Source organism: Fundulus heteroclitus, chromosome 6, assembly GCF_011125445.2.
Source record: "Fundulus heteroclitus isolate FHET01 chromosome 6, MU-UCD_Fhet_4.1, whole genome shotgun sequence".
In the NCBI taxonomy this organism is placed as follows: domain Eukaryota; kingdom Metazoa; phylum Chordata; class Actinopteri; order Cyprinodontiformes; family Fundulidae; genus Fundulus; species Fundulus heteroclitus.
Window position 1 is genome coordinate 5734546 of NC_046366.1, and position 11994 is coordinate 5746539.

The following is an 11994-nucleotide window of genomic DNA, read 5'->3' on the forward strand; positions in this document are numbered from 1 at the left end:
GTGGAAAAAAAGTCCCACATTTTTTGCTCCATTCGTGAGCCATAAATTAGAGAGAATAGTCAACGTAGCAAGATATTTACATGTTTGTCCTGTACTGGTGCACGGAAACAATACACGTGTTTTATCTAAAGTGTTGTTAAACATTCAAATTCTAGGGCAGGCTCTGCACTGGCAACAAGATGATTCATCGATATATGACTAGAGACAAAGTTCAGGTTGTTTTAACAGAAGGCAAATGTCAGTTGTCCAACAACAACAGAATTTTTCAAGTTAAATTTGTACGTTTCTTTTTTTTTTCATGTATTTAATAGCAACATTAATAATACCAGACAGGTACACCTTAACTACCCTGAAGTTATGTATTATATACAGAGCATGAACTGTACAGGAAAGTTTAGCTCCTCTTAAAAAATATGAAGATGCTAAGAAAGATATCTACTGAAGATAAGACATTAACAGCTTAAAAAAAAAAAGAAATAAAAACAAACAAACAAACATACTACAAAAATCCTGAACTATCCCTTTAAGAAGACTTATTCTTTAGCTGTAACCTGTTTGGCAGGGGAAAGTGAGCTTCCACATTTGTTAACAGATCATTAAAGGCAGAGTAAATCGTCACCCTTGCACAACCCACACTTTCTCACTGCACAAGCACAGCGTATGAGTGCTGCCATCATCCAGTTGGATGAATAAATGATGTGAATTGTGACATATTCCACAGATTTGGAGCAGAGTCACACTAACTTGTTCTACAAAGGCTACTAGATACCTAGACATTTGTGCAAATGAGCCAAACCGTGATGCCGGGCATACACCCTCTTTGTGTACTCAGCTGAGTTAGAAATATTTGAACGTTCTGCAGATACAAGTCTGAATTGATACTTACTGGTGTTTGCACGAAGCATGGCTCACACATACAAATACGGTAACATAAATAATTCCACACCAGGATGGTTAGGCCTGATATGAGCCATTAATTTTTCAATGATTTAGAATAGGTAGCTACACGCATGCGGTGTTTCCCCACTGGCATAACATGTACACATTATGGCTCTATTTGTCCTCTTTATGCCCTCATTTAAAACAATTAACATAATTCATGGCGTCATTAAAACAGATTTTACTGGAAAATGTTTATTTGATGCTGTCCACATATAGTGCGTACGTTTTACAGCAGTATCAAATGAGATCAAGTAATACATAAATTATGTTAGGTGGCAACTTAAAAACAGCAATCACAATCAACATAATGTAATGTTAGTATTCAGAGAAAATACAGTATACGGGCCTTTTCTGTGTGTGAAAATGGAACCTGATGATTAATAATAGACATGTAAGAGCTTCTCTATCGTGTGCTGGAAAGCGGTTTGGAGTTTTACGGTCGATGCGGCCCTGGGTTTTCACAGCTTGTCATTCAGGTGGGGGTTAAACACTGCAGATGCAAATCATCATTCAGTTCAAACGAAATGTGGTCGAATCAGCTTAATAAGCGTATCAACTCTATAAATCTATGACATACCACAGCTGTAGGGGAGACAAAGGTCTAAATGTGCCTCAGCAATCCTGACACAGTAGCTTTGAGGGGCCTGTAATGATAAGTCTCCCTCGGATATTTAGACTTTCCTTAAGGTTTTGGAAGATTTTAGAAAGTCTTAAATAACATTCTTACTAGCGGTTGCTACGATTCTTTGCATCACAATGGCGACACCAATCACAAATCCAGCAGAGCAATCCCATTTTAGACTCTCAGAATATTTAACTGAGGGACCAGAAAGCATTACTGCTGCTAAATAACCTCCCGGGATGTATTCGGGCTGCTGGTGTTAAGTGAATAGTCATAATACGTAGATCCGAATTTCTGGGAATAACGTCCTTTCCTTTTTTTAAAGCAAGTGTGGAACAACTGCATTGATGACATGCTCATGTCTGCCTGAATTACTCTGGCGTAGCAAAAAGACTGCAGGAAAGCAGCTGAAAAAAGCTGTCCGCGCTGGCCTTAAGTTGCTAGGAAACCAGTATAGTTAGCAAGCATTCACTGCATGTAGTCAGGCCAGAAACACGACATGCCTTAAAAAAGCCCAATACCATAATTAGTCATTCTTAATTTTTAGTTCGCAGATTTATACTGCATAACATTTGTACTTGTAAGCTAGAATGTCCAAGTATATTCGCAGAAAAATTCACACCCTTCCTTCCTAGTTGGAATTCCAGCTTGAAAGGTTGGAGGTTTCTCGCACTCTGGCCTCAAAATCCAACATGGCTGCCGTGTTTGTTAAAGCTCATAAATTAATACAAATAACATTGTACAACATTGTACATTGGTCAGAAAATATTTGGTTGCATAAACCTGAGAGGAGCACTGTCATTAGCTTTTGAGGCTAATAGTTGTTAGCCTGGTCATTTAGCAAGCATATTACATTTTACCAAGCTGAAATTAGGATACAATTCTTGTGAAACTGATGGAAAGAAACAATATTTCCCAAATAGTACATTTAAATTACCATTAATGTCAATTTACTGTGGTGCTGTGTCTGAGAAGTAATCCATTGTCAAATCTCTGGTTACAGAAAAATATTGCACTCCACAAATCAGAACCTGTGGGCCCTAATTTAGACACCACATCATGTTTCAACAGTTGTGTTGCAAATCATAGATGATCTCCCGGGTGATAATGAATCCAGTCAACACAGATGTGCAATGTTACGATTACCAAGCTGAGGGCTCAGTTTTGACTTCTCCCCTCTCGTTAAACACACAGGAGCGTGACCTTCTGCGAAACATGGTGGATCCAGGACCCTTCCTCCGAGTTATACGCAGATAAATGTCAGAGTGCAGAAACCTTGGGTAGGAGTCCTTTTTCATCAGACTGTAGACTTTCATCTGGGCGGCTTCAAAACAGCTTCGTGTTGGGTGTTCCATGTTTTTCTGGATGGCCATCTTTGTGTTGTAGTCAATGTTGACCTGAGTGAAAGTATAACTGTTATCCATCTAGAACTGTAGATATGGCTATATAATGGTGCATTGAAAACACTTGCACATATACATAGATAACACACACACACACACACACACACACACACACACACACACACACACACACACACACACACACACACACACATATATATATATATATATATTTATATATATATATATATATACACTGTGTGTGTGTGTGTGTATAGGAGATATTTACATGATTTGTTGGTCAAAATTGGTAGCTTGCAAAGGGGTTGTACTTTTTGGATTTTTTTCTCATTACAGTCAGAACCTGTAATGTATTGAGTGTGGTAGGCCAACTCCAATTAGTGCATACTTTCAAAGTGGAATACACACAAATGGATACATGTTTTTCATGTTTAAAAAATAAAAATCTGAAAACTGTGGCATGCACTTTTTATTCAGCCCCCCCTGGGTCCAATACTTTGTAGATTTTTTTTATCAGCTTTGAACATTTTTGCTAATTTTACTTTGCTGAATGGCTCATACCTAGCCAGATTGGATAGAGAAGGTCACTGAACATCCGTTGTCTGGTCATTGCTTTGCTCTAAAGTATTCGGTTGCAGCTCTGACTGTCTGTTTGGGATGGGATCCCAAACAGACAGTCATCAACTCTGATAACTTTCCTTGTCCGTGCTAAGGAGAAACATCGCCTCAGGATGATGCATATAGCATTTTACTTGAAGGTAAGAAAGTTCCATTTTGGTCTAAGCTGACCAAAGCAGCTTCTTCCACATGCTTGCCTTATTCCTTACATAACTTGGTGCAAACTACAAATGGGACTTCAGCAATGACTTTCTAACTCACACTACGCAATAAAGGCCAGATTAATGTTAATATGTTTCAAAACCCATTTTAAATTCATGTCATTTTCCTTCCACTTCACAATTATGCACTACTTGGTGTTGGTTCATCACAAACAGTCCAAACAATGAATGCGTACTATGATTGCATCTGCAAGGTATGTTAAATGGATCAGAAAGTTCATTTTGTGATTCACAATTTAGAATACCTCAGTTGATGAAGGGTTAAAATTATGTTCCCTGAAGAAAAGAGCGGAAACCCCACATCTACATGATAATCATTGAGATATTTTATGATTTTTAGAAAAATAACAAGCACGGTTCTGTGGGCTTGTTATATCCTTCAATTATCTGCATTGTATTTCACATTGATGTAGAAATGTATCTCTTCTGCAAACCGTCAGAACACAAGAGGAACTACAGTGCACCAGTTTGCCACATCGTCATGCAGACGAAAAAAAAAAAAAAACTTCTTAAATGTGTGTTCACTTTGGACTGAAAGTGTGTGGGAGATGCTCTCTTTAGCTTTGCAAAGACAATTCGAAACCTCAAACCAGACTACCAAACTCTTCAACAGCCGAGACTGCTGCAGGCCTTGAGAAACATATCAGATGGTGGTCGCATCATCAAGCACAAATTGTATGGAAACCACAGCTGTCTCACGCAGAAATAACCTGATCTGCTTTTGGTAGCGTGCATGCACATGACCTCAGCAAGCTGCTGCACCTAAAGATTACTCACAAAGGTCAGCTCGCCACAGCTTCATGAGTATGGAGTGTGTTAGTTCTTGCCCACAGTTATTTTTATAACGGTGACATAAATATTTCATCTCTAGCAGTCCTCAGTGACAGACAACAAAGCTATGAAAATGCTAAATGTCTTGTGCATTTGCAGCTCCACGTTGTGGCATAAAATCTATGCAGTTCTAGAGACGTAAACATGCCACCACATACCTCTTTGGGGGACTCCGATTCAATAAAAACTGCATAAATATATTTGGCTTTGGACAGCAGCTTGGTTTCTGAATCAATGGTCTTGTATTCTTCACAGGCCAACCAGAACTCAATGTTTTCCTCGCTGAACTCTGTCCTGAGGAACTGAGCGAAGGTTTCCACCCCGTCTAAGAGAGAGAAAACAGAAATACAAACAAACTGTTAATAGACTGAAAAACCAAGATAGGAGTAGATATTTAATACTACTTTGGCCATACTAAGGTTGTCAATATAAGGTTTAGACTTTTTTGTGGTTAGAGCAAAGTTCTGTCAAATACAGTATGGACTATTTTATCATTGTAGCGTTTAAAACATGAACCAGCATGATATTATACAACTACTAATAAAATGTCATCAGAGTATTACCAGAAAAAATGTGAACACAATATTTAAAAAAAATATACATGTAGCGTGATTCATCTTTGGATGCTGGTGGAAAAAAGCGGCCCTGACACCAAAGCTGAAGAAACGGTTTGTCTATCATAGAGGCAGACCAGACCCAGTCACAAAGCCTGATCACCATGGGGGGAACTAGAACTGTGGTTAATGCACATCACGCTATGTTGTCTATCTTTAACAGAAGTTCTGCCTCAGACGTGTGCTTCAGCCCACAGTAACTTTGCGGGTGTGCTACAAACAAAACCTCCAGAGATCGTAACTACGAGCAAAAGACCACCATCACTCCCCTGTTTAAAAGTGATCTCCTTGGCCAACACACACAATGTGCTCGTCTTTGTCCAGATGTGTCTGTATGCTAAAGAGACGGGCATGAGGGAACCACATATCTCTGTGAATACAGCCGGTTCTATGAGTCATGACAATGACACCACTTGCTGGATCCCCAAAAATAAAAAAGGCCGTTTCTACTTAACCTGAGTGAATTCTGATGCGACTCCTGGAAGAATCCTTGGTAAGTCTAAATCTTGGAATTTGAATTGTCTTCATGCTTTTTTTCTCCCCTCTCAGGTTAAAATAACCCATTCAAGTCTAATTTGGACCAATAAAATTCTCTCCCTCGTGATATCTGAGAGTCAAACAGATGCTCGGTAACTTTTAGAACTCTAATCAGCTTTAATTCATATAGAAAAGAGCACCATCTTTTGACTAACTCACCAATAAATAGTGAAATGTGGAACTACCAAAATTAGAGAGCAGTGTATGTCAGACTTATTTCTCTAGCTTTAAGTTCACATTATCGTTTATTGTGGTTTTCCATTAGCAATCTTCAGAAAAAAAAACATTTACATGTTGATTTTTGCAGTAAATATTAATCCCATATCAATAACTGTAGGACATCTCTTCTTTTGTGAAAGTAGAGGTTTTTAATCAGTTGAAACAAAGAGTGGTTAGTTTTCCAATAACCAGCCTGATTGACTGAGTTATGAACACTAACATCTTTTAAAATAGCTGATATTTCCAAAAGGCATGATGGAAAATGTTTACAGTTTTGGAATTGGAACTTCTTTTAAACCTTGGTATACCCTGAACACTAAAAAAGCCCTTGTATGGGAGTAATTTGAATACAATACATAGCAAATATTCATGGCAGAACTACAAATAACTATAAAATTACCTTATTTAAAAATGTTACCAAAAGAGCACAAAGGGTTCCAGTGAAGCTCCAAAGTGTTGCTTCTGTGATTAGGAGGAAGTTGCACAGTTTCTGTATTACTGTCTGTTCTGACGAACGTTAAAAGATGTAGTGAAACCCTCCCTGTCTTCTCCATGGTCTATTTATTGCTTTGAGCTCTCCGTTCCAGTTTAAGGCCCAAATAAAACAAATTGTCTGACAGCCGAATCGACTGCTTCGGACAGCAATTTAAACGAGCACTGCCGTAAAAGTTTTGGACGCTGCAACCGACCTGTGTTATTTAGCAGCTCTTCAAAAGAGTCGCTCCACTGTAAGGCTGCCTCTGGTGAGATGCTGCAGATAAAAAGACAAAAGAATCAGACAAACGGTCAGATCCTGCCTAATGATGCAGCAAACAATGTTTTGGGAATCTCAGAGAGCTGTCTCCTCGCCAGGTTTCTGCACGCCCCTAATGAGTCGAGGAGGCTTGCTTGAAACTGGGAGGTTAAAAATGAATCACAGTTGTCTGGAATAATAGTCGCTGTACATGAAAATAATAGATTGTGCCTCACTTGCTCGTTGTCGTATCGGTCTTTTTATGAGGACTGACATTTTCATGGGAGCCCGACTTGGTGAGAAAAAGGCTTAGTCGGCTCTTCCTCTCCTTGTCTTTCTGTCTGCAAAACAAGGGAGAAAATACATCAAGCTCCAATCACTCTGCACTGCACTTCTGGCACTATTTAGCAAATCAGCAACTTATCACAGACTTTTCTTCCCTCAGACATTTTGTGGTGGTTGACATGACACGCAATAAATTACCCTACATGTTTTTAGTAAAGTGAGATAAGTCACGTAAGCTGACAAGTCTTAATAAAAAGCCAAGAGACTCATCAGGAAATACTTAAAGCGGTGAAAGTAGCAGAGTCGCATAAAAGCCGTCTATTTGGCAGCTAAATCTGCTTCCTCGTGATTGCAGTTGTTCTACGCATATATGATCAAAAATCTACAATAACTCTACCTTAAATCAGTTTTAGAAGTTGGAAAAAGAGTAAAGTTTGAACACCAACCTGCTGCTATTGTCCTTCATCGCTGATGACTGCGAGTCTTGCACAGCAAACATTTTGAAATATGCTTCCTCCTTTGGGGCCATGTAGTTAAATTGAGGAAATAGAAAAAGCAGCGTCTCCATGCCCGTCTGTCAGTCTCAGTGTGCCGTGCAAAGCCGTGGGCCACAAATAGCACTGTGAAAAAACTGTTTAACCCATCATTTGATGAGCCACCTCATCTTTTATAAACCCTGCTCGCTTTTCATTTACCATACCTGCTCCACTTCCTGTAATGGGGCAACAGCTCTATCAGTGACACAGAAAATCCCCTTGGGTTCAACATCCTGTCGACAAATTGCTTCACGTTTTCGACAAAGAAATGCGATTACGCTCATTCAGGGAAAATATGTTAGTTTTTGTTTTCTGTATTATTATTTTTTTCAGGTGGGGAGGAGCGTTAACATCTCGCTTTGGTTGACAGAATTTTATGCAAGCTGACTGACAATAATATTTGTAATATGGCTCAGGCTGGATTATACTAAAATAATGTTGAGTTTGTTGGGAAGTGTTTTTTGAACAATGATGTAAAAATTTTTATGCCTCTTGGACATATTTTTATTTGGGTGTAAAATTACTAGTTGTCCTGTTAACAGATTCTCCTACCTAAGCTGTAGATCTCTGCAGCTCCTCCAGAGGGCTCCATGGCCCCCTTGGCTGCTTTTCTGATGAAGGCCTGATTGATATTTTCTAGTCTGCTGTACTGTTCCTTAACAAAGGCTCTTTGACGTAAACGTCATCATCTCCACTACAGTCTCACCCTTGTGTGACTTAACTGAATGTGAACGCTAAACAGCGGCAAAACCACTCCCAGTCAGATGGGGGCAGCAAACCGAAAGCAGGTAAAAATGATGTTGGTTCAGACCAATGGTACAGGAGCAAGACAATGTCTACATTTTGTTTAATTTAACTCCTGGGAACATCTGGAATTGGAAAAACTGCTTTGATGCTCTGGTGAGAATAATCTTTTTTTTTTCTTTTCGAATAATTTCTTCTTTGTCTCTTCTGTGTAAATAATGTATAAACTATTATCACCCCTTTTCTTGGCTGAAAACTGTATATGTCCAAAACCCAAAACGTAATGTTAATGGGAAACCCTTAAACGAGTCAAAATTCAGACCTCAATCCAATTAAGTATCTGTGGTTAGATTTGAAGATCGCTGTTCACAAGCAAAAACCATCCAACACGAATCAACGTCAAACCAGCCTCTTCCGGCTAATAATCTCTTTGATTCATGAACCTAATCCCATGACCTTCTCCCAGCAGCTCTGCCACTCATACCAGCTCTTACACATACCTGTTAGCCCTCTGACGCTCAGGTCTGGAGATACTGGTGCTTCCTGATTCTCCAGTGGCATTCCACCTTCACCACATCAACCAGACTATTATTAAACTATCCCCCAGTAACACATTATTTCTTAGCAAATCATCAGTTAAATGGTTCCTACCAATACCTCCTCTTTCGAAATGTCATTCTAGATAGAGGAAGATTCAATAAGGACTATCAAGACTTTAAGATTGTTCAAATTATGTCATTGTTTGTAAAAACAAAAAAATCAAAATCAAAACATCATCTAACCTTGTCCTGGTGTGTTTATGAGTAATCTCTGCATGTGTATAGTTTTATAAGATCACGCTGTTTTAGACCTCATAGAACAGATATAATTATACTGAGATTAAATGGCTCCGGATTTATCCTATTAATGACTGGCTAACTTCTGCAGACAGTTGACTGCAATGGATTATATTAAGTGAAAGGGTCCCAAAACAGGTTTATGCCACACTTTCCAGATGTTTTCTAAACTAAACTCATAAAAACAGCATTTATTTCGTCATAATTATGCAATACTTTGCATTGGTCTACCACAGAATATCCCAATGAAAGACAATGAGGTTTGTGGTTGTATAATGACCAGAAGTGGAAAAGTTCAAGGGATGTGAATGCTTTCGCAAGGCACTGCGATCAGGCTCTTCTTCAACAATTCCCTTTGTAGCATTAGCACTAACGAACTTTACTCAGAAATACCAAAATCAGAATTTCATCAATTAAAGTTTTTTTTACTAAAAATGACCTCAACTCAATCTAATTTTGTGTCTATTTTATGTGCTTCTTTCTGAGCCTGTAATGCTTAAAACTCTTTTTAAACCAATAAAAATCTACAGGAAGTAGGGGTGTCCAAAACTAAAACTCTCGTGATGATTTGCTTAGAGAAAGCCACCAAGACCTTTTCTTCAGTTCCAACAACTGTCAGTTTCTTTAAACAACACACAGAGTACCAGACACAGAATCTAACAAGAGCTAAAAATGGCATCAATCTTCCATTTATTACTTTCCACCCTTTGAAATGTTCGTACACAGATAACCATTTCTAAATGTGAAAGATAAAGGTAGAATGACCCATGGGGCATGTTGCTCTTCTTGACATGGCCTTTTTTTGTTTGATTTAGCTTAGGTCTCTTTTAAGCATTTCTACTCGTACAGAAACTACTTAAGGCAAACAGAACATGGGAAAGATGACATTTTTGAGATTTATTTTGGTCCTCACAAAAAGTCTGGTAATTCTTCTGGGAAGGTAACTGCAGTTAATGGCACAAAGTAATTTGAAGGTAAAACTTAATGTACAGTTGTGAAAAAAAATGTTATTTAAAAATAAATGCTCATCCATGTCAAATGTTTCAGGTCACCTAAAATAATAATAACTTTATTTATGAAGCGCTTTCATTCAAAGTGCTGAACATATTTGAGATTTCAGACAATTCTCATATTTCAGCCCGTCATTGGTGGATTTACTGGCATGTTTTGGATCATTGTCATGTTCAACTTTGATATTCATACAGATAGTCTCATCTTTTCATAAGGCACCTTCTGGTAAATAGTAGAATTCATGGATGACTTCATTATGTTGGGCTAGCCAGGTTCGCATATTTTATCCTTTTATTTCTGAAAGTGTAGTAGCCTGTTTGGGCATTTTAATATGCAATTTTGCAATAAATTACACTAATAAAATACATGCTTGTACAAAAAATATTTTTATATTGTTATTTTTCAAGCACTTCTCAGAATTGGAATGAAAACATCCTAGTGCCAAATGTTAAACTCTGGACTATGATGGCTAAATGACTAATCATGACGCCCTGATGTTTACACAGTGTGTAAACAAATGTGTAAATAAATACCTGTTTTCATACCTGTCAGGGTTTTGTTTACTGATGAACTCAGGACGCACACACGGAACTAAAAGTTTGAGTCTTTATTGAAAGAAGTATGCTGGGTGATGAGTGATGAAGACCGGAGGTTCAGGACTGCAGAAAGTCAGGGATATAGATGATGGCAGGAGCTGACGGCCCAGAGACAGAGAGTCCACACTTGCTAGGTGCTGCTTGGCTAGCAGGCCTCATAGCACTCAGGTTAGCAGTTCATTGGAGACACCAGGGCACAGAGCTGAGCTTCACCAGGGCGGCTAGTCAGGTTAGCAGAACTTGAGAGACACCAGGGCACAGAGCTGAGCTTCTCCAGGGCGGCTAGTCAGGTTAGCAGAACTTGAGAGACACCAGGGCACAGAGCAGAGCCTTTCCAGGATGGCTAGTCCAGTTAGCAGTTCTCTGGAGACACCAGGACACAGAGCAGAACCTCTCCAGGAACAAACAGTCTTTAGAGTGACTGGCAGAACTAACCTTAACAACAGGAGCAAAACAAAGCTTCCAAGGCAAAACGGGGACTGGCATGGAGAGGTGTGGAATGATGACGGCCCAGTGTTGAACTGAAGGCAGAGGCAGGTTAAATAGAACACTTCACAGGTGGAACCAGGGTCTGGCTAATTGACTGGTAAATGATTATCAGGTGTGACTGACTGCTGAGCAGGTGAAGTGGAAATGACAGAAAATAACTGATGACTGAAAACAATAAATAAAGTCAAACCTAACCCAAAAGAGATGAAAAGATGAAAATAACAGAAAAACAAAGCCAAACCAAAACTCAACCATGACATTTACCCCCCCCCCCCCCCCCCCCCCCCTCAAGGCCGGACTCCGGACGGCCTAAAATCAAACAAAACAAACTACAAAGTGACCGAACCAGGGTGGGTGGAGGGAAGGCAGGATGGCGGGCAAGAGTCATAACCAGCTGATCTAACCTGAGTGGGTGGAGGGAAGGTAGGATGGTGGGCTAAAATCAAACCAAAACTACCCACAAGGGCGAACTAAAAGGGGGTTTCTAACAACCCCTGGTAAACCAAACAAAGGGCATCTAACAGATGTTGGCAGGCGAACATCGCCACAAGGCAAAAACGGGCAGAACAGGCGAACATCGCCACAAGGCAAAACAGGCGAACAACGGCAGAGGGAAGAACAGGCGTACGACAACGCCAGAGGGAAGAACAGGCGTACGACAACGCCAGAGGGAAGAACAGGCGTACGACAACGCCAGAGGGAAGAACAGGCGTACGACAACGCCAAAGGGAAGGAACGGGCGTACGACAACGCCAAAGGGAAGGAACGGGCGTACGACAACGCCAAAGGGAAGGAA

General features: G+C 39.7%; 1 protein-coding gene across 1 annotated transcript; it reads right to left on the reverse strand.

The window, feature by feature from the left end:
• Window positions 1-287: 287 nt before the first annotated feature.
• On the reverse strand, window positions 288-7716 carry rgs18 (regulator of G protein signaling 18). The gene is made up of 5 exons (XM_012860933.3): window positions 7433-7716; window positions 6938-7042; window positions 6658-6719; window positions 4757-4923; window positions 288-2961 (listed from the first exon to the last, which is right to left on the reverse strand). The coding sequence occupies exons 1-5, from the start codon at window positions 7552-7554 to the stop codon at window positions 2707-2709; spliced, it is 711 nt and encodes a 236-aa protein (XP_012716387.2). The 5' UTR covers window positions 7555-7716; the 3' UTR covers window positions 288-2706.
• Window positions 7717-11994: the final 4278 nt, after the last annotated feature.